Raw genomic sequence first — 23858 nt, 5'->3', positions numbered from 1 at the left:
CAGTCCTGCTGACAAGCCCTGAGATCTCCTGGAGGTCTCCCATCCCCGGTTCGCAAAGTTTTTGCTCTGCCTCCTGGGAGGATTTGTTCCGTCAGGTCCACCCGGAGCGAGAAAGCGACCCAATCACTGACTTCTGCAAATTCGTCAGTCTCCTCCTCCTACAGTTCTTCCCCGATGACGTCACAGAGGAGGAGCAATCGGATTCGCTCTCTTCTGCTCCGGAAGCGGTGGGGCTAACCGGGAGACGCTCACGGCGGAGGGGGCTGGGCCTGCGTCGCCGGAGCTCCTTAGAGATGGGCAAGAAAGAGCGAGGTAAGCCGTTGGCGCTTTTGTCGGGAGGCTCCTCGGCTTCGTCTCCCTAGAATTGGAAGCTGCTTTTGCTACTGTCCGGGATGCCAGTCTCGTCTTCGGGACGTTGTTTCTTCGACGGGGAAAGTTCTTCAAGACCTGGGGCCATTGGGTTTCCCTTCCATGCCTTCCTCATGCCCTAAACGCCGGTTCTCTTATGCTTACAAAACGTAACGCCCAGCTGGTAGCTTTGTGGCGGTGATGCCTTTGACCCCAATCACCACGACCTGGTTGGTGATAAATCGGTGCTTCACCTAGTCGCCTTATTTATTCTCTCTTTAAAGCAAGATGTTGTTTTTGCTTGCAAAGTCGTCTCTCCCCCCCCTCCTTTTGCTATAACCAAGAATAAGCTGTTCTGTAAGTCCATTGAAAATTTTCATATGCAGAATGTATATATAGCTCTGTGAATCATGGCAAGCCCTTTAATAAGATTTAAGATGCAGTTATCTCTCGGGATGTTTTTTATTTCCTCTATTTAGAAAAAAAATGTCGGATTAGTAAATCTAACATTGCCTTAATCTAAAGGAAAGCTGGTAATTTGCATAGCTGTCTGCTTTCTCCTTGAATATTGGAAGTGGGAAGAAGACTTGGAACAGCTAAAGCAATCTTTGCCAGCCTGTTTACTTTAAATGATCGCTATATACTCATAGGAACAACGATTTCTGAAACCAGTAAAAAACTGTGCTGACATTCATGGTTCCCTCAAAGTTTTGCATTAAGAAACGGCTCCATTTGTATTATCATGGACTGAAGGGAAAACAGTTGTGGAACTGCATGTGTGTTTAACTACCGTTGGGTTTTCAGATAAGAAGAAATCGAAAAAACGCCACCATGAGGAAGAAGAGGAGGAAGAATATGACCTTACAGGCAAAGAGTCCCAAGAAGCAGTTCCGTCAGCTGCAGGGAAGCAAGTGGAAGATTCTGGGACCAAACTTGATGAATATGGTGCAAAAGACTACAGGAACCAGATGCCACTCAAAGCTGACCATTCCTCCCGCCCATTGTGGGTGGTAAGTTCTTTTAGATGCACTGCTTTTCAAAACAGTTTTGTTCAAAGAAAGGAAACATATAGCTTATTGTTTCCTAGTCTGCTAACTTCTACATGTGAACCTATAAATAGTATCTCCATACCTGTTTGATTCATGTGATGAATGAGACTCTCTGTATTTCACATTATACATATTCATCTATTTTAAAGGAGCTGGAAGGAATATTTGCTGTAAGTTATGTCCTTCTATTATGATAAGGTTTTTGATTTTTTTTGTGATTTGTATGGTGGGGAGAAAGAGGATTAATAACAAAAAGTCACCCATGCAGGCAGAAGGACTAGTTTTGCTCTGTGGATGAATTTTCTAGGACAGTGATGGCTAAACATTTCCGGACCGAGTGCTCAAAGCGGATGCAAACCCCCAAAATGCAATGTGCGTGGGCCTCCTGTGTATGCGCCCCACCCCCGCACATGCATCCTGGCCCTGTGCATGGCCACACACACAGCCCACCTCCCCACGCATCCCCCATATGCGCCCCGTGTATGTGCGCACCCCTGCCATGCATGCATGGCAGAGACCCAAAGAGCAGCTGGCCAGCGGGAGGTGTGCACGCATGCATAGTGGAGCTGAACTGGGGCAACGGCTCGCGTGCCCACAGAGAGGGCACTGTGTTCCACCTCTGGCACGCATACCATAAGTTCACCATCACGTGTCGAGCCCCCCGCTGGGACTCGCCATTCCTGGGGCCTCGGGAACAATTGGAGCGCCCACCTGAATGCCTAGGACAGTGGGGACGGCTCCGCGCAGCAGCCAGCTGGATTCAGCCTCGAACGACACTCAGCCTTGACAAGCCGACGCAGCTTCCTGACTCTTGAGTTGCCGGCACTGTCCTATGACGCTAAGGCTGCGCCAATACCATTGACGGGCGGGGTTGTCAACCTGCTGAACAGCTGGTGTGGGGAGTTGGGATTTGAGTGCCGGATGATAGTTTAGGAACCGGGGAGGAAATAAATAGCGCTGCACAGCAGTTGCGTGCAGTGCTGACTTAAACCCCGTGATCCAGCTTGTTCTGTTCTTCTTGCTGTGCTGCTGCTAAACCTTGATTAAACTATTGCCACTTGACATCGTTTCCTGTTCTTTTTGATGGCCATGGACTGGATGAGAGACAGAGCCAAGATCACAATTCTAGGATGTTACATCAAACTTTTTATTCATTCTTTGGGTAATTTTATGAAAAATATCACTCTCTTCTCCGATTGTTTGGAGATGCACCTTTTGAATGACTTGGTTCAAGAACTTGCAGTCCTTGCCTCCTCAGCCAGCATAACCAATACTGTGAGATGCTGGAAGCTGTAGCTCAATAACATCTAAAAGGCCATGTCCCCTCACCCCTCCACTAAAGCAGAAATACAAATACATTCACAACATTGAATTGATCAGGGTGAAATTCTTTTCCTTGCCTCGTACTTAACAACTTTGGTACATGTAGTTATTTTGGTTATCTTCACAGTTTTTGTCTCTTCTCTAGGCTCCTGATGGCCATGTTTTCTTAGAAGCCTTTTCACCTGTCTACAAGTATGCTCAGGATTTTCTTGTGGCTATTGCTGAGCCAGTTTGCCGACCTACTCACGTCCATGAATATAAACTGACTGCTTATTCCCTCTATGCTGCTGTTAGTGTGGGTTTGCAAACCAGCGATATCACTGAATATCTACAAAAGCTGAGTAAGACTGGTGTGCCCGATGGGATCATTCAGTTCATTAAGGTACACTGTCATTCATTATCTAATTGCACGTTCAGGATATAAAGGGCTAGATGCTAGGAGGGGGAGAATAAAACATCACAAGAGATACTGCATCTTCTCTTGTGGTTGGCTTTGGCACAGAGCTTCATGGCAAGAATTATTTTGGAAATCAAAAGAGAAATATGGCATATACTTTAGTATTTACATTTGATCATTTACTTCATAATTAAGGGAGACAAAAAACGGGTGCAACTAGAGAAAGATAGATATAAATGTCTTGTTTTTTTCATGGTAATAAACCAATGCTCCCACTTGCTGTTATGGAACATGGCCAGGATTTTACAAGGATACAGTGATCATGTTATGAAAGCAAACTTTTGGCCATTTATGACCTCCCTATTATTCCCTTCATCCCTGATAATAACTTCTAGAATGGGCGTCAAACTCGGTTTCATTGAGGGCCACATCAGGGTTGTGTTTGACCTCAGAGGGGGTGGGAAGGCATGGCCAGGTTGGGCATGGCCAGCTCAATGCCACTCGTGTCAGGGTTGCCTGTGGTGGCCTGAGTGCTCTGCCAGCAAAAACGGGTTCCTGAGCTCTGTTTTCGGTTGCAACAGCCTGCAACCCTCTGCCAGCAAAAATGGAGCTTGGGAGGCCTCCCAAGCTCCATTTTTCGCTGGCAGAGGCATCTCAGGCTGGTCCTTCGCTGTTTCCAGGGCAGCCCCATGGGCCAGATCTAAGCACTCCACAGTCTGAATCTAGCCCCAGGGCCTTGAGTTTGACACCCCTGCTCTAGAAGAACACAGTGTGAATCCTGTCCATTGCATAGTAAATGTTCTTTTACTTTGCCAGTAGATGCTAAATTATGGGCACAGGTGGCAAAACCTGCTTTAGAGAATTGTTATGATGAGTTTTGCTAAATCATTCTTTCCAAATTTCTGGGTCTCCAGAAGTATTATAGCACCAATTGTCTCCATCTGGGTGATAGGCATTTTGGTATAATGAATTTAAAGAATGCTAAGTTGGGATAAGTATATGAAATCATGGTCTAAATCAATATTCAGGGCATTTTTTTATGAATTGTAGCCAAACGTTTAGTTTTGATTTTCCTTTCTTCTGGAATAGTTTGCTGAAAGTTTTCTGTTGTCACCTAATTCTATCTGTAATACAAATAGATTTTATGCATCTGTTTCTAATTAATATTATTATTTTGTAGCTATGTACTGTTAGTTATGGAAAGGTGAAGCTGGTCCTGAAGCATAACAGGTAAAGAGTTATTTGCATGATTTTTTTTTTTCTGAGTTAGGAGTATGGCATTTTCAAATGTGTGTCCTGATATTAGTTTTGGCTTTGATACTATTTCAGTTAACAATCTTGGTTTTTCATAAGGTGTTTACTGAATAAAATATGATTGGATCAGAAATATATGCAAATATAACTTGTTAAAGTAAGAGCAACTTTTTGAGGGCCTATGTCTACACAAATAGGAGTAAAATAGAATCAGATATACTGTAGGTCCAAACAAACAAATACATGATGTGGCTGCAGAAAAAACAAAGGAACTAAAACCAAAATGGAACAAACACCCAAATTCAAATAACAGAATAACCAGAGCTAACCAGTGTATGTTCATTCAAATTGTGACTTGTTAACCCAAGATTTGTGGTTTTCTTATGTATCAATGTGGCCATTGCCCCTTTAAGGATTATACTCAGATATAAATTCTTTGTGTTTCTCCAACTGAATAGCACATTACTTGAAGAAAGTGCAAAAACCTACAGGAACACATGTTTCTATAGAGGAAAATGTTTAAATGATAAAAAGTTATAACATTTGTGGAATTAATTATTTTATAATCTCCCCCCCCCCTTTTTTTTTTTTAAATATTTGCTAGGTATTTTGTAGAAAGCACCCACCCTGAAGTCATTCAGCAACTTCTTCAGGACCAAGTTATTAGGGAATGTCGCCTGAGAAATGCAGAGGGGGAAGAAACTGAACTCATAACAGAAACGTTCAAGAGCAAATCTGCAGTATGTTGAGATTATGGTCCATGCCTTTATATAGTGTGGGACCTATTTGCTTTACTCTGTAACCATAGCTGAACAATTATGTCAAATCTTTATAAGAATTCCTTTTCAATATGGTGAATATGCCACATATTTTTGTGTCTGTTGTCACTACTATTAATCCTTAGGGAAGGGTTCTTTATTCTTTAAGTGTTGTTTGCCTATCCCAGTGATAAAACGAGTGTCTTATCTGGCCTTATTTTTCTCTGCTTAATTGAGAAATTATCTATTTTAGATTTCAAAGTCTGGTGAAAATAGCGGGCCATCGACTTCTCAAGGGGCAGATGGTCAGAATAAACCAGATGTTCCTGCTGACTTATTTGAATTTTATGAACAAATGGATAAAGATGAAGAAGAGGAAGAGGAAACTCAAACTGTTTCTTTTGAAGTGAAGCAGGTAAATATATGAATTTACTTATATTTTACTATCCTAATAAAAACATATGGGATATGAACTATTTATAAAATAATAACATCTTATTTTTGATGAGATGAGATGTCAGATGATTTAAATCTTTTTTCCCCAAGAACTTTTGTGTCTCTGTGCCTAGTCTTTTTTTAAATTTGTAGCACTTCAGGCTATAACTAAAACCAGTCTTAGTAGTGCTGCATAACTCCAACATATGTTCGTTAAAAGAATCAATCCCAAACACTCTAGTTTCTGTGGTGATGTGAAAATTGAAGGCTGATCAATGGAATAGAGTGAAAGCATGTTTACATAATTTGTTTCTGTTTAACAAAATAAAGTATATTTATTCCTAATATTATTATGTGGTTTTTGTATGCTGACTCTAAGCAGCTTAGAAAAGACAGTATGGCTAGGCGAGATTCCATGGCAAAGTACGGTAGTTATCCCTGAAGGTGTGTGGATAGCATTGTGGCAGAAATTGGCAGAGTCCTCCAGACAAGGAAAGACTATGAGAATTCCTTCTGTACTCCTCCAACTGCTCTTTGTCAGTAGAAAGCAGGAACTGAGGTTTTTGTGGTCAACTTGTTTGTTGAGCAGCTGGAAGTGAGGGATTTCAATTAGGCTCACAACTGCATTGCAGTCTGTGAAAGGACATAAAGTCCACAAAAGCTTCATTTTGTTAAACACTATTGGATGTAGTCAATTTATAGTTAGTTCTTCTGATCGGCAAGATAGGACAAAACCACTTGGTGAGTCAACATTCTTTCTGAATTAAATAAGGAGGAAAAAACTTTTAAAGGAATTAAATCTCTAGCAAAAAGCTTAACAATGATTGAATGCAAGATAGTTTAAATCAATAAAGGGAGCAGTAAATTTTGAAAGATTTCAGGCAAAAGTGGTTTTCAGATATTGGAACTCAGACAAATGGATTGGGCTTTTGTGCGAATTTTGTTTAATATTAAAGAATGTAGATGGTGGATTTTACAAAAAAAAAAATACTGGTAGCCCTCGACTAATGACCCCTTGCATAGTAAACAGAAGTTCTTCTGACCCAGTTTCAAAATTCTAATTTCCACCCCCACACTCCCTGTGGTCACATGATCACATTTGATCACGTTTGGGGCACTCAACAACCAGTCTGTATTTACAGCTATTTGCAACGTCCCACAGACAGGTGACTGTGATTTACACATTTTTAACAGGAACTGGTGTTTATTTAGTTTCCAGCAACAAATGTCCCATAGCAAACAATGTGTTTGCTTAATGACTATGGCATTTGCTTTATGACTGCCGTCTTTGTCACTCTTGGTGAGAATTTCTGTGTTAAAGGTAAATATTTTATTTGGAATGATGCCTGTGTTTCTGCGATCCCCAACATTTGGGGCTTGACGCCCTGGCTTGGGGGAGCGGAGAACTGGACCATGCGAGCAACAGGAAGCATGCACGCATGTGCACAGCTCCACTCACATGAGTGGCAGGCTGGCACGCACACGCATGTGCCCTGCCTCACTGGCTCACCTCTCACTCGGCCTGGTTCCAAATAGGCCACGGCCTGGTAGTGGGTCACAGCTTGGGGGTTGGGGACCCCTGTTGTGTTTCAGTTAGTACCTGTTTTGGCAATTGATGTGCCATTTAAACAGTGACAAAAGGATATATCTAAACTCTGCCAATTTCTGCTAAAGTCCAGGTTTACCTGATTTGAAATTGTATTTCACAGTTTATTGTTTGGTTTGGATGAAAGAGTAAATGCTGCTGAGAAATAAAATACTTTTAGAGTTAGAAGATGATCCAAGATTTCGATGACATCAATATTTATGATATTATAAAGTCAAGATTTATGTACAGTAGTTTTCAAAAATCATTGTGTTGGACATTCCATATTGAGAATATGAAATAGATACAATCCCAGGCTACAACCTTTTTGGCTTTCAGCACAAGAGACATTCTATAGATGAAAATTAATAGGCAAACACAAATGTTTAAAATATGATATACTGGAATTGTCAAGAGAACATATGAAGGTAGAGGAATATAGCTGTCAGTGGTTTTCTTATTTTCAGCTATGCGAAAGATTTAAAGTAGATAAGAAATTTTTGATGTTGAACATTGTATGTGATTTTTGAAACAGAATTCTGTACAAATGACAAATGTGATTGCCAAAATGTGTAATTACTTACTGAAACTAAAACAAGTCAAAGAATGTATGATAAAGTGGGTTAAAAATTTTGGTTATAATATGCAGATGGGAAATATGTGATTGAAAGAATTGAAATTTATACTGTTATATTGAGTTATAATCTTAAAGATATTTTTTATAAAATACTATTGACATATAACATCAGAAAAATTAGTTAGAATGCATAAAAGCACTTTAAATTTATGTTGGTAATGTGAACAAGAAATGTCATTTTATTATACTTTCGATGGATGTGCAAAAAGGCTTGAAAATTTTGAGTTCAAATGCATATATTAATTAAGAGTATTTTAAAGATGAATGTACAACTAAAACCAAAAGTTTTCTCCTTGGGACTGATGAATAAACAGTTGGAAAAAAGTCATGGAATATTGTTTTTAAATTTGATAACTGCAGCAAGGTTATTGTACAAAAATGGACAGATTTGGCAATATCTATGACGGGAATTGTTGGTGAAGATAATAGAATGATCAAATTGACTTGTTTGGAAATCCCTTATGGACTTTTTGCATAAAAAAGAAAAAAATAAACTTATGATTTATGGTTCTGATGATTAGATAGGATGGAATAGAGAAAGAAGAGAGTCACAATGTAAATAGAGGGAAAGGTAAATTTATAATTGTGTTTAAAATTACTATAAAGAAGATTGGAAACCACTTTATATCTTTTTTCTTTCATATTTTTGTATTATTTTTGCATCTTTTGTTTTCTTTTTCTTTTTTGCTCTACTTTTAGTTTGTATTAATCTTATTCTTATCTTTAAAAATTTCAATAAAATTTACACACACACAAAATACAATGTGGCTGTTACATACATAATTTATAGGTAATTTTAATAGGAAATTAAAGGAAAAAATCCTTGGCTTTTTCTGTGATACTAGTCTCCTTCCTGATTGCTTCTATGTGCTTCCATCAAAACATCACAGAAAATTCATGGTTATCTGCTCCACCAGGACTATTTCTATAGGACTTCAACAGATACTACCTTGCATTGCATCAAGGCACTTCTATGTACTTAAGATGTGAAGTCATAATAATAAAGTGTTTCTTCCCACATAGCCAGTCTAGGAACATTTATTATATGTATAAGCACCGAACATGATAGACACTAGTATGGCAATTCAACCAAATCAACAATTTCAAAATAAGATGATGTAGAACTTTTTATATCAATCTTGCTAGAATACAAAACATAAATATATTTGCTTAAATATTTTGTAAAGCATTGCTTTTCTGACTCATGAAACCTTTTCAGATTATGGGAAATTTTTCTGGGTTTGTGACTGATGATCCATTGCTCTAATGTGTGTATGTTTTAAAAGAGAGTACAAGTGCAACTTGACACCTCAAACTTTATGGAAAAATTTCAGCATTTTCCTATAGCCTTAAATGAATAACAGAATAGAGGAACTGTAAAAGACCCTCCTACCTTTCTGTTTCCGTTTTTAGGAAATGATTGAAGAGCTTCAGAAGCGTTGCATTCATCTGGAGTACCCTCTGCTTGCTGAATATGATTTCAGAAATGATTCTGTAAATCCAGATATTAACATAGATTTGAAACCCACAGCTGTTCTCCGACCATACCAGGAGAAGAGTTTGAGAAAAATGTTTGGGAATGGTCGTGCTAGATCTGGGGTTATCGTCTTGCCTTGTGGTGAGTGCACTCTGCTGAAATTGAATGTTCTTTAAAATTACCTGATTGAGATTAGATTCTGAGAGAATACTGGTAAAAATAACATTTTTTCACAGGATGTCCATATTTATTTCTTCTTCCTGCAGATTACTCATTTCAATATCTCTGAGCATCTCATACAGAATTCTCATCTGATTTCTGTATAGTTTATATATATTTTATAATTAGTTTCAGCAACAGAGGACATGAGTTGCTTTCAGACGACGTTGGTTTCTTTTTTAATAGGGACTAGGATAGAGATTTCAAAGCTCTTTTCGAAGGGACATATCAAGCTCAATATTATATTATTATTTTTCTGGATAGTAATACATTCCATGCAAAGTCTGATAAATTTTTGTTTCATTTACTACAGGTGCTGGCAAGTCGCTTGTAGGCGTAACAGCTGCTTGCACCGTCCGTAAGCGATGCCTAATATTGGGCAATTCTGCTGTCTCAGTAGAGCAATGGAAAGCCCAGTTCAAGATGTGGTCTACCATTGACGATAGCCAAATCTGCCGATTTACTTCTGATGCCAAAGACAAGCCAATTGGCTGTTCTATAGCTATCAGCACGTACTCCATGTTGGGACACACAACAAAGAGGTCATGGGAGGCAGAGAGAGTGATGGAATGGTTGAAGAGCCAAGAATGGGGTCTGATGATCCTTGATGAAGTGCATACCATACCTGGTAAAGCCCCTCTTAATGAGTATTGCTTTTGTCCCAGCCCAGGTTTCATTACTGAATTATAGGAGCCCTGATCATTCTGAAATACGTTGACAATACTGCTTTGTAAAAAGTAGTATATGTTTATAATGATAATATGTAAAATGAAATAACAATAGCATGAATGCTGCAGTTTGATGCACTTTTAAGCATCAAAAATATACCTTTTATTGTACTTATAGCTTAATGATAATTGCTGCAGTTTTTTATTTTTTAGTGGAGCATAAAAAAAAACTCCCAGTATGGTTTAAACCTAGTGCATGGCTTTTGGATTTAGATATTAGCCAATTTAGCAATGATTTGCCCAAATTGATACTACTGTATTTAATTTAATTTCTGTAGATTTAATTTGTGAAATGAGTTGGATGAGAAATACTGTTAAGTTGTTGCTACAAAACTGATCATGTAGATCAGAGGTGTCAAACTCAATTTCATTGAAAGCCGCATCAGGTTTGCATTTGACCGCAGGGTGGCCTGGTGAGCGTGGCCAGCTCGACATCTGTTTTCAATCACGATGGCCTCCTGCAGCCCTCTGCCAGTGTGGGCCCCCTGAGCTCCATTTTCGCTGGCAGAAGCATCTTGGGCCAGTCCTTCGTTGTTTCCAGGGTAGGCCTGTGGGCCAAATCTAAGTACCCAATGGGCCGGATCCAGCCCGTAGGCCTTGAGTTTGACACCCCTGACGTAGATATATGCGTGGAAGTCAACTAAACACATCTAATTTTAACATAAGTTTCTCTAATGGTTCTTCATTTAATATCACTCATGGCACTCATTAACACAGTTCTATATTTTTTAAATACTCCTCAGACAGGATCTCACTTCTTTTTACACAATTCTTTCAGCAAAAATGTTCAGGCGTGTGCTCACTATTGTTCAGGCCCATTGCAAGCTTGGATTAACAGCTACTCTTGTCCGAGAAGATGACAAAATTGTAGACCTGAATTTCCTGATTGGGCCTAAACTCTATGAAGCCAATTGGATGGAATTGCAAAACAGTGGTTATATTGCTAAAGTCCAGTGTGCTGAGGTAAGGAATATTTTGCTCAGTGCTAGCTGTGCTACAGCAACTTCAGCAAATACATTCTGTAGCAGCAATATTTTTCCTTAGCTAACTTACAATTGGGGTATAAAACTCTGGACCATTTGATACTGGAGGTAAAATTTCTATATGTGTCTTGTTTTAGAGATCCTGGCTTGATTTTCCAGTTGCAGCACATTATTCCATAACTTATGCTTTTCCTGAGTCTTCTGTCTGAGGGAAAAATCTTCAACAGGGAAGAGAAACAGCTTCTCTTTAGTCAATTGCTGCTAGGGATAGAATCAGAAGTTGATAATAGTTCTATATTGGTTTTTAAATAATCAGAAATGTTTAATAAGGCTGAAAATATCTGCCCTTGTCTTATCATTTCTGCTAGCATACTTTTTTTTTCCTTTTTATCATATAGTGTAATCTTGTAAACTTTTATCCCTTGTCACATTTCTACTGTAAACTCATTGAGCTATTCTTACTAAAGTCTCTACTTTATTGGATATAATTGTAGGTTTGGTGTCCAATGTCTCCTGAATTCTACAGAGAATATGTAGCTATTAAAACAAAGAAGCGGATATTGCTCTATACCATGAACCCAAACAAATTTAGGGCTTGCCAGTTCCTGATTAAATTCCATGAACGAAGGAATGATAAGATCATAGTCTTTGCTGACAATGTGTTTGCTTTGAAGGAGTATGCTGTTAGATTGGGCAAGTAAGTATTCATGAATTACAGATATTCGTGTGTTTCATAAATGTTAGAAGCAAAAAAAGACTTCTTCCAGGTTTGTGACTTTGCATATTAAATTCTTAAAATCAATAGTACTATTTACTACTTTTTATATATTTATATATATTTGTAATTTGCATGAAATTACAGGAGTTAATTATCAACCAGGGACAAAAAGATTTAAGTTAGAAAGAATTCTTGGCAAGTTACAGTACTTCTTGAGGTTGCTTCAGAAATGATAAAATTTTCTCATTGGTAGAATTGCTCAATAAAAAAATAATGGATGCAAGTTACACAACGCTCTTGCACTTGATTATCAACAATCTATTATCCTACATGTACAGTTATGAGTACATACAAGTACAAAAAAATAATTTTTTGCAAGCAGAGGGATATACAGGGCCTTTGAAGTATTGAGGACTGCATTCCAGAAAAGGGCAATAATTGGACAAATCTATATTTAATTGAATTTGATCTTAAAGCTACATCATTCCTCAGGCCAATTTCCTCTTGTCCCAATAAGTAATGAGAATGAGTAATGAGAATTCTGTAGCTGCTTTTGGAAAGTCTCCAGAGGTTATAACTAAGGGATCCATATACCTCATATGCTTTCCTGATCTTCAAAGTTGTAATGTATAATAACTTGCATTATATATGCAGTATGAATATTTTGCTGTTGGGAAATTTATGAAAAGGTCCCTAAAGCTGTTTTATGATAATGTAATCTAAATTCAATCTAAATTCATAGGACAGTTACATTGTAATTATTTGATAATGGGGACGTTAACTTAAATCACTGCAATATGAATACGGCTTTTAAGAGTATCTTGGTTTTGTTGTTGTGTAAGGGGACAGCAGAGGATGAGATCGTTAGATAGTATCATCAACATAGTAAACAAAAATTTGGGCCCATTGCAGGAGATAGTGGAGGACAGAGCATGCTATTTGTCCATGGGATCACAAAAAGTCAAACACGACTTAGTGACTGAAGAACAAACAAATTATTTTCTGATTGAGAAGAACATTAAATAATATGTTTCCAGTTAGCCATCTGTTTCCTGTGTACAAGAAAAAATATAGTTGACGCAATAATTTGCCATGTGAGGCATCCTTGGTGTTCTCTGACCTTGCTTGTTTTCTTTCAAGACGTTCTATTACCCAAATTAGGTAACATCATGAGTGCTGGTCACAATTTGCCATGTGTTTTTCAGCACTGTAAAGATCAATTCTACATATTCAGTTTAATTAGTTAGCATTTGAAAAACCTATGCAGAAGAGCAAGGTACCTTCACTGCCAGAATAGCTTGCAGAAGCAGTATTTAAATACATTGTTCAAGTCTAGCATCAGAGGCAGAATATAAATTCAAGATAGAAACTTGAAGGAAAATGGTTGCAGTGTGTTTTATGTAGTAATGTGTTTTTTGTTACATTTAAATAGTAGTTGCTGTTGTAGCTTGATCATTTTGGTAGTTAGATTTATTTTCTGTGCTTCCTCCAGTACCAGAGGCAGCATATATATTTCCCCTGTCAGTTTTCTCTTCCAAATTTTTCTGCAACAATCTATGTGAAGTGGGTTGGAATAAAAGAGAATCACCAACCCAAACTCAGTTAATGAACTTTTATCTGTCAGCTAAAATTTGAACCTAAGTCTCCTAAAGTGGCTTTGTAATCCGGAATAATTTTCAAAGCCTTCTTTGAGGATATTTTAAATTATTTCATTAATACTGTAGCATATTTACTTGGTCCTTGAAAGCTTTAGAGAGACCATCAGTTCTCAGCTTATGATTTATTTTCAAGCTTATTTTCATGTATATTAAGTTTTCTTTGTCTTTCTGTCTCTTTCTTTCTTTCTTTCTTTCTTTCTTTCTTTCTTTCTTTCTTTCTCTCTCTCTCTCTCTCTCTCTCTCTCTCTCTCTCTCCCTCCCTCCCCCCCTCTCTCTCTGAGATATTGAGTATATATTTCAAATTTGATGCATGTTCTTATTTTATTTCAGTATGTCATGTGAATTTAGCAGACACCTTAGATTGTATCTTTGAATACTTCCACCATGCTCTGGCAGCATCTGTTTATTTTGCCACAAAACATATGTTGATTGTTAATTTTCACTGTAGCTCTCAGTGAAAATCAGAATAATTTAATTCCAAAGTGCAGTTTAGATGTGATCAGATATAAGTGGAAAGGAGAAAGAAGAACACAGCTGTTAAGTACAAATTCATTGGTTCAGCTGAAGAAAATACCTTTTTTATTTTAACAGCTGCTTCTCTCCTTTCATGTAGGATTAGTAGATATATTCTGCCCACTGATCTGTTGAGTCATGAGGCACACATCAAGCACATAACATTTTACAACTCTCAGGATTTATTTCTGTCACGGGAGGGGTGTCTGACAGAATGAATTTGTCTCCAAATGAGTGGGAACGCAATCTAGTGAACTAAAAATAAACAAGAGAGAAAAATGCTACAAAAAAAGAAAGTTCTTCTATAAAAGTATAGCTTAATTACATAGTGAAAGCATATTGCTGTGATTTTTTTCATCTTCTTAATCATAACATATTTATAATAGATTGTATAATCTACCTGAATCCAGGAAGTAAAATATTATAACTATTTGATCCTTTATATGTATGCATATTGTCTCTTTTAGACCTTATATTTATGGGCCTACAGCACAGGGGGAGAGAATGCAAATTCTGCAGAATTTCAAACACAATCCCAAAATCAATACCATCTTTATCTCCAAGGTAATGCATTTTGCTCTGCTTGATATTGGACTAAATTAGAAAGGTTCAGCACTTATTTTGAATAATCTGTAAATTATTTTTATTTATTTTTTCATATTCATATGTTTTTCATTGTTGGCCACAAGCTAATATGTTTTACTAAGATTTGGTAATTTATGTTAATATGAGAATATAGTTTGTTTCCTAAAGGGCGCTTATGCATTTACAGGTTGGTGATACATCTTTTGATCTGCCAGAAGCCAATGTTCTCATTCAGATTTCATCTCATGGGGGCTCTCGAAGACAGGAGGCTCAGAGGCTGGGTCGAGTCTTAAGAGCCAAAAAAGGTGAATTGAGTCTTGTGTTGCAAGATTCTGTAATTTTAATGGAACACTGAAGCATGAAAGTAATATGTTATTTAGCTGACTAAGCACATGCAATTTGCTATTGTCCTGTTTTGTCACTGTCAGCTCAAGGTTGCAGGTTATGACAAAATTCAAAAGTGATTATAAAAAGTACTTCAATAGGGGGACATCTTTTTCTCTTTCCTGCCTAATCATTCCTCAAACACTTAATATTTTTCGGTTTTTAAAGATACAGTTTAGTAGATCTTAGATTAAAGAGACTTTGGTTATTCTGATTGAACTTTGATGGCAGCCAAAATTCTAATACCACTGTAGTATTATTTTACAATGGGATTAGGGCTTGGAGAAATATTCTTTCATGCCACACTACCCCAAAGGAAACAGAGTGATTGAGGTATTCCATTACCAGCTCAATCAGACAAAGTATAAAGTTAGCAATAATGACATTTGACGTGAGTATGAGGTGTGTTTTTAAGACTAATGCATATAAGCACTTTCTGGCTGAGTGCTAAAGGATTCCCAGATGTTTTAGTGCAAAGTACTCCTTCCTCTAGACCCAAAACTAAGCCTCTGTCAGCAGTTAAATTACAACAAAGGGTAATTGTAAAAAAAATACTAGAACTTATAAAATGCATTTTTTGTATTCCACAAATTTCCAAATTAAGAACATTAAAATTATGTTAGCAAATTGTATTTGATAAATTACATCTTTTCTATTCTTTAAAAATGCTCCCCCCCCCCATTTGACATGTGAGTGTCTGCTTTATATATAAATATCTGGTTTGCTATCTTGGGGGCTTCCTTTTCCATCTAACTTTTTGTAATTTTAAAGCATTCTTTTAATATATATAAAAAAGTGAGATAATGTCTTCTATATCTTTATTTTCAAGGAGGCCTCCAGGATTCAGATGAACACCTAACATTTTCTTAAAAAAAAAAGTTGGAGGGAATGGGAGGCTGAAAAATGCTTTGTTTGAAAGTATGTCCACTTTACTAGAGAAAGGATAGGATTTTCTGCTCAGGGTGAAGACTTGCTCCTCTTCAGAGGGCAAAATTGCTGCAATACATTATGCTATAGGTCATGTGCCAGATCAGCTGGATTTTGCATTAACAGGAAAAAAAAAGCACTTACTAGAAATTTCCTGGAAGAAATCGTGATTTTTCAGCTGAGACAAAAGCTTGGGGTTTTCTTTTGCTAATCTATAAATTTAAATTTGGAAGAATATTGTTATCAGTATACTTAATTATAGGATGCTAGGAAATAACTTTTGTAGACAAGAGAAAACCAACAAAACTTGATTTTTCTTGAAAGTTTTGACATGCTTGATGTGAACTAATCTTCCATTGCTATTTTTTCTTCTTCAGGAATGATTGCAGAGGAATACAATGCCTTTTTTTATTCTTTGGTCTCTCAGGACACTCAAGAAATGGCATATTCTACGAAACGTCAAAGGTTTCTAGTAGATCAAGGCTACAGCTTTAAGGTAATTCTGTTATTTGTAATGTTCAGATATTCAGTGTTGAAACTGTGTTCAAACTTGAGACTGTGGGCAGAGTTTCTGCAGTCTAACCAATGTGCCACTAGATGTCCAATATTTTTATTATGTTGTGGCAGCTGAAAACCAGTCCATTTTAAATTTATTATTTTAAATGAAACAGCTGTTGCATTGTAATTATGTTTCTGCCCCTAGGACAAATTGTATATAGGTAGTCCTCGACTTACAACTGCTTGTTTAGTATGTTCAAAGTTATACCAGCACTGAAAAATGTGACTTATGACTGTTTTTCACAGTTACAACCTTTGTTGCAGCACCATAATCATGTGATCAAAATTCAGATATTTGGCAATTGGTTCATATTTATGACAGCTGCTGTGTCCCAAGGTTATATTTTGTGACCTTCTCACAACAAAGTCAATGGGGAAGGCAGATTTATTTATTTTATTATTTATTTATAACATTTATTGGCCACCCATCTTACCACAGAGTATCTCTGGGTGGCTTATAGTTACATATACTATTAAAACATAAAAAGTTAAAATCAGACATTCAAACCAAGGACACATGGGGAGGGCAGGAGCAGAGTTGGGGGGGGATCTGTTATTACTCAACTACTTCCATTGTGTTGTTCCCCCACTGGGCCCCCAAGCAGACTGGCAGAGCCACATCTTTAGGCCTTTATGTCTTCTTTGCCAGCATGAGTGGTATGGGTCGATCCTAGTGGGGTGAGATGGTCCCTCAAGTAAAATGGACCCATGCCATGAAGGGCTTTAAAAGTGATCATCAACACCTTGATAATAGTCCAACCGTGAAATGACTAGGGACTAAACGATTTCCTGGTCCAGGAAAGACTGCAACTGGTGCACTATAGAAAGTTGTGCAAAGGCTCTCCTAGCCACGACTGCCACCTGTTCCTCGAACAGAAGTTGCAAGTCCAGGAGAATCCCCAAGTTGTGGACTGGGTCTTTCTGGGGCAGTGCCACCCCATCCAGAGTCAAAGATGACAAAATCCTGAATCCTGGAGCCCTGTGTATGCAAAGCCATTCGACCTTACCAGCGTTCAGTGGAAGCCAGATGTTACCCATCCAGGCCTCCACAGCCTCCAGGTACCGTGAGAGGGCGGCCACAGCATCAACTTGGGTCACCAAGAGTGGAAATATAGAGTTGGGTGTCATCAGCACACAGATTCACTTAACAACTGGATTATTAATTTATCAACTGCATTGATTTACTTAACAATTGTAACAAGAAAGGATGTAAAATGGGGCAAAACTCACTTAACAAATGTCTCACTTAACAACAGAAATTTTGGGCTCAACTGTGGTCGTAAGTCGAAAAGTACCTGCATTTATATGCCAAAATTCTTTAGCTGTATTAAGATGCTTGTTCCAAAAGAATTAAGAGATACACTTTATTAGTTTGTCATTTTATGTTATAGTTTTGGAATTGTTTATTTATTTATTGCTTCGATTTATATGCCGCCCTTCTCCGGAGACTCAGGGCGGCTTACAATGGGTTAAGCAATAGCCTTCATACTTTTGTATATACCTGCTTAGTAGGGCTCCCCCCCCCCCCCCAAGCAGTGTTCTTTTTTATACAAAGTCAGCTTATTGCCCCCACAATCCGGGTCCTCATTTTACCTACATCGGAAGGATGGAAGGCTGAGTCAACCTTGAGTTTAGGAGTTTGATCCAAATAAGGAGGTAATACAGAAGGGCTGCATATTTAGATTACACTTAGATTCTTAGTATAAACCAATACTGTGTTTTGGAGTACTCATGCCTCCTTTTTTAGGTGGTAAGATAATTAAATAAAAAAAACTGTGCCTAAACTCCAAAGAGCACTAAGGTTAGTGCATTTTAATGTCTTTGCAACAGCTGTTTTTTAGGGCAAATGAATTAGATGCTAAGGTTATACCCTTGTGGAAAAGTATAAAACACTCTTGTGGTTTCTATTAGGACGCAAGGGCGTCCTATTCATAATTTTGCATCTGGTGGATTACCCAAACAGTTTTATTTTATGCATAGTTAATTATTATCATGCCAAAACCTGGAAGTCTGTACCATCTTTTCAAACTAACAAATATTAAAAGAAAATGTTCTTTTGAACTATAGCTCACTTCATCAGATGCCAAATATTTATTGTCTGTAAAACTAGACATGCTCTGATAAAAATTGTATTATGGTAAAAAATAGAATCTTTGATTATTTTGTATTTCTGCTAAAAATTTGGACCTATAATATAATACACAATCAGTAACATCAACATATTGAACACTTTTTTTCATCATTAGTGTTGCCATTATATAATCTAAAATCATGATGCTCCTTATTAGGTGCTTATTAAAATGTATATTTACTGTGTGAAAACTTTAAATTATAAAACACCTATAGGAAGAAAGAAAGTTTACAGATAAATTTATTGTACTTACGCATGTTAGATGGGCATTTTACAGCTCCTTGAATCATTGATCCATTGGCAAAAGGGGATTTTCCCAGAGTAACTGCCTGATATTACATATGCTGTTCTACGTTTTTCAGAATATGAAGGCAGTATGTGCAAGAAATAATAATATGCATTCCCATAAGGAAATATAAAATGGTCACCGTAGGGGTAAATCTTCCTTTCACACTTAAATGTACTTGCAGAAAGGCCCTTAGGTTGTCCATAAATCCATAAAATCTGGTGACAGAGGATGATGTAGGGAAAGTGGAGTGATGTAGTGTAGTCTTTCATTTTTTTCCTTCATTTTAATGAATGAAATAATGTGACAATAAATCAAGGAAAAAATAACAAAATGATTAGTGTGTTGCAGCATTTGAAAAGCTGATACTATGTGCCATGCCCTAGAAGCATATGCAGTATGAGCTACTTTGCCACTAAAATGTTTCTCAACTTTTAAAATTTCCCAAATAAGACTCAGTATAGGCCCGTGATGGTGAACCTATGGCACACGTGCCAGAGGTGGCACACAGCGACCTCTCTGATGGCACACGAGCCGTTGCCCCAGTTCAGCTCCGCTGCACATGCATGCATGCCTCCTGACAGCCAGCTGGTCTTTGAGTGTCTGCCGCATATGCAGGGGGCGGGCCGCGTGCATGGGTCTGCGTGCATGTGGCGGGGTGCATGCAAGGGGCACGCACTGGGGTGGGGCGCACACGGGGGTCTGCACGCGCATGCATGGGAGTGGAGCGGATGCGAGGGGCGCACAGGCATTACATTTTGGGGGTTCAGGCCCACACACGCACGTTTTGGGCACTTGGTCCAGAAAAGGTTAGCCATCACTGGTATAGGCACTTTGCCCTTGAGACCAAACAATGGTAAAGAAAATAATAGGAATAGGAATAGGAATAGGTAGGAATAGAAATAGAATAATACTATCTCTTCCTGTTTCCAGGTAATTACTAAACTTGCTGGTATGGAAGAGGAAGAACTTATGTTTTCATCCAAAGAAGAGCAGCAGCAGCTCCTCCAAAAAGTTTTACAAGCTTCTGACCTGGATGCTGAGGAAGAGGTGGTTGCAGGAGAATATGGCTCAAAGTCATCTCAGGCAAGTAGTTATTATGTCAAGACCCCAGTCACTTTTATAAGTTGGGTGCCATTTAAATCACACAATTAAGAACATTTTATATAACTGGAAAATGAAATATAGCGTTCCAATAATCTTTTTACAATTTTACATTTATCACTCAAGGGAATGTTTTGGCTTGTAGCCTAGGACTTTTCCCTGTCTGCTACAATGGTATTAATCCCCATGGTCGTTCAGGTTTTCTGACAGTATACCCAACACCACTGTACAGGTGATCCTTGACTTATGACAGCCTTGGAATGGGTGCTTTACAGCCCATGAAGCACTTCTGGACATTATAAAATGTCTCCCCACCCCCAGGTGGTTACATGACTACATTTCAGGTGCTTGGCCTCTGGCTCACATTTACAACTGATTGCTAAGTGCCCTACAATCCTATGAATGCTACTTGCAGCCTTCCCTGCCTGTTTCCCCAGAAAGCCAACAGTGGAAGCCATCAGGGAAGGTTACAAGCAGAGACGATAAAAGGGAACTGAAAGAATTCTAAGGGCTGCAGGAAAGAAGCTAAAATCTTCAGAATTTCAGTTCTATTTCTGCAGCTCACTGAAGGATTTCCCCTCTGCATGGAGGGGACGGAAAATCCTTTGGCAGGCTGCAGGAACATTTGAAAATGAGAGGATTACCTGCCTCAACTCCATGCAGAGCTAAAATCCTTCCACAAGCAGTTCTTTCCCTTGATCTGCTTAACCACCTCACTCAGTGGCTGAGGGTTAGAGTGTTTCTTTTAAAATCCAACTTTTGCTTCTGTAGAGCGTCACAGATAATACCATAGTTTGTAAGATTCTGATCTTTGTAGGTATAGGTACATCACAGAATCTGAATATCTTTTCCAAGAGCTAGTCTATGACATATTTCTTGACTGGTTAGTTCTTTACTATTGATTGAGTCTATATGACAAAAGCTGTCTGCCATTTCAACTTCTTTCGTCAGTTGTTGTACCTGATGGCATTAGTTTGGTTTTCTTAATCTTAGTCCCATTTTTTTTCATTGTGCTCCTTAATTATCACTACTACAGTTTACAGATTCTTGCTTTTTCAGTTATCAGAATGGTGTCATCAGCATAGCACAGCAATAAACATCGTTTCTCCAAATATGTTTGTTTTACACATTGCAATTTATGGAAGGTCTTTCAGTTAATAGGAGAATGTAAAAAGGTACACTTGGAGGACAGCATTGAGTAGAAATGCTGCCAGCCCATAGAAGCTTAAATTCAGCTTAATTTCATTTTTGTAACCTGAATTGTTTCATAATTATTGTAGACCATACAAACATTTTCCCTTGAAGTCTTCCAAAACAACATGGAAAGCAGCATATTAAGAAAAAATGTGTAGAATTCTTTCCCTTTCTTTCAGCCTCTGTTTATCACTAGCCCTTTCTTGCACTGAAGGAACTTTTCCATTTCATTACTTAAATTTTGCTGTCTATACTAATTTGGTTGTTTATGCAAAAGTATTTAGCTGTGAACGGCTGTTTAAATGTAAATACTCAGTGTCACCTGAATTTTTGCATGAAAAAGGCTGTAGTGTTATTTATTTATAAAGGTATAATGTCCTTTAAAATGTCCTTTAAAATGATTCTAAATGTCTTCTTATATGTCTTTTAATTCTTTTTATATGTATTTTAATTTTGGATTGGGAGTAGCCCAGAGTTGGTTGAGTTGGTTGAAAAATGGATGGCTATATAAATGCTTTAAATGAGTAAATAAAATTAATTTTTTATGTTCTTTTCTAGATATCCCGACACTACGGCACAATGAGTTCCATGTCTGGAGCAGATGATACAGTTTACATGGAATATCAATCCTCACGAAGCAAGGCATCTTCAAATAAACATATTCACCCACTTTTTAAACGCTTTAGGAAATAATATAAGGAAAATGCATTATCTCTCTTCCTATAAAAAGAAAAGTTAAAATTTCATATTTCATAATTAAGGAAATAGTAATTTGCTCACAACTGAAGATAATTATTTCAGTATTCTATATTCTTGGAATACTATTAACTTTATTTTTATTTAACAGTTTCAGAATTGTTCAGAATTGTTAAGAATATTTGTGAATGTGTTTTATATTTATATTTTTAGTAAGATCATAAGGGTGCAAATACCTGAAAGCACTGAATAAAAATACTCTATATTAAAAGATTCTCATCTCCCTATCCCTGATTTTATTCTGGTGTCTTAAATTATACTGTATAGTGGTTTAGCCGGGCTGTTGGGGCTGGGATGTGGGAAAAGTATAAAGCTGAGAAAATGTTATTGGAAAGAGTTGTTGGAAGGACTAGGGATGAAAAAAGGGTAGAAATATTTAACCATATGCAGACTTCTGCTAAGGATACTTGACTGTTATTCTTCATCCTTCGGAAAAATTTCAGATAGTTGTACTAGGATTAGGATTCATTTATTCTTACTATTTATGTTCTTATACTGCAGTAATAGATAAAAAATTATGCAATGCACTACATACTATACATGTTGTATAAATTTTAGCATTCCAGCTTACTTTAAACTTCTAAATTCATCACTGCATAACTCCCATGATCTCATATTAAAAATGTGTACTTCCTTTTCTTAATTAGAAAATGCCAAAGGACAAGATGTCATTTTGACATGACTGCTGAGTTCATTTGACATATTCTCCCTAGGTGGTGTTTGATAAATATGTATACAACAGAAGTAATTAAATTGAAAGTTACCCAGCTGTCAGAAAAAGGCACAAAGACAAACATGAAGAATGACTGTCACTATGACTCAAGCTAACATCATCAAGTAAAACAAATTAAATTTTCTTTTCCCTTTTGCTTTAGTGGGAGGCAGCTTGGGATGTGATCAGTCTTAGTAAAGTAAAACCCTATAATAACAATTGCCAATCTTTAAAAAAAAACTTGATAAGTGTTGAGTTCAAAGAGTGAGAAAACAATTACAAAAGTTGCTGTCCAACAATCATTACTCACACATAACTCCTGTTGATTTCAAAGAGTTCTGCCTTAATAGTGATTGAAAGGGTGAGACCTAAACTGAGGGACCATTATGAGATTACAGAGAAAAAGAAACTATATCTTCTGGATTTATCTCTAATACAAATCTATTACAAGTAAAATGACTTCCAGCAATTTATTATGAGCATGGCCATATTGTTAATGTTCTGGTAATTATCTTCAGTATATCTAGATATGTTTCAACAAACAGGTCTGAAAACAGTAATCGCAACGACTAAAATAATTACTGCAATCTGTTTTAGATGAGGCTACCTTTGAAAACTTCAGAATCTGCAGTTGGTACAGAATAGATTCATTTCAGTCATAAATAAAAGTGGGCAGAGCAGTACTGTATATCCTTTTAAGTGGAACTCAAAATTGCTGGTTTGTAACTCTTCAAGTCCTACATATTTTGCTGGTAAATAAATTCAGGATGATCTCCAAATGGTGCTAACTCCTTCCAGTACACATTGTCCTAGGTAAGGAGGCATAGTATGTCCAACATTTATGAGGCGAAGAGAGGAGGCACCTGAAGCAGTCTTTTACCTTGTAATTTGCATCTATCCATCCAGAAAGACCTTGAAAATGGGATTTCTGCAGAACATTTAAAACCTAATGGCTTTAATTATCAACTGGTACAATGGTTCTATAGCTTAACTGATTTGCTGGTTTTGCTGATTCTCTGATAACAAAATAGAATTGTGGATAGTGGCATTGGCTATTCCTCCCATTTTGAAGTCTAGGCCAATTATTTGGTTTTTTTCCTTTGGATATGGGATTGAAATACTTTGGTAACTGCTGTAGA

The 23858-nt window shown here is 37.4% G+C and overlaps 1 protein-coding gene across 2 annotated transcripts; it reads left to right on the top strand.

The window, feature by feature from the left end:
* The first annotated feature begins 255 nt into the window (after nt 1–255).
* On the top strand, nt 256–22033 carry ERCC3 (ERCC excision repair 3, TFIIH core complex helicase subunit). 2 transcript variants are annotated; one of them, XM_070957107.1, is made up of 15 exons: nt 256–312; nt 1153–1358; nt 2866–3102; nt 4298–4347; nt 4976–5111; nt 5383–5544; nt 9200–9404; nt 9796–10110; nt 10989–11173; nt 11688–11890; nt 14550–14646; nt 14855–14972; nt 16356–16474; nt 19887–20039; nt 21810–22033. In XM_070957107.1, the coding sequence occupies exons 1-15, from the start codon at nt 294–296 to the stop codon at nt 21942–21944; spliced, it is 2340 nt and encodes a 779-aa protein (XP_070813208.1). In that variant the 5' UTR covers nt 256–293; the 3' UTR covers nt 21945–22033. The 2 variants fall into 2 exon arrangements, with proteins under 2 accessions (XP_070813208.1, XP_070813209.1); XM_070957108.1 differs by lacking the exon at nt 256–312 and adding an exon at nt 614–705.
* Nucleotides 22034–23858: the final 1825 nt, after the last annotated feature.

This window comes from Pituophis catenifer, unplaced genomic scaffold (genome assembly GCF_029215685.1).
Source record: "Pituophis catenifer annectens isolate HBS135680 unplaced genomic scaffold, rPitCat1.0.hap2 SCAF_1, whole genome shotgun sequence".
In the NCBI taxonomy this organism is placed as follows: domain Eukaryota; kingdom Metazoa; phylum Chordata; class Lepidosauria; order Squamata; family Colubridae; genus Pituophis; species Pituophis catenifer.
Note: the sequence above shows the minus strand (reverse complement) of the source record. Positions and strands in the feature narration are given on the sequence as shown.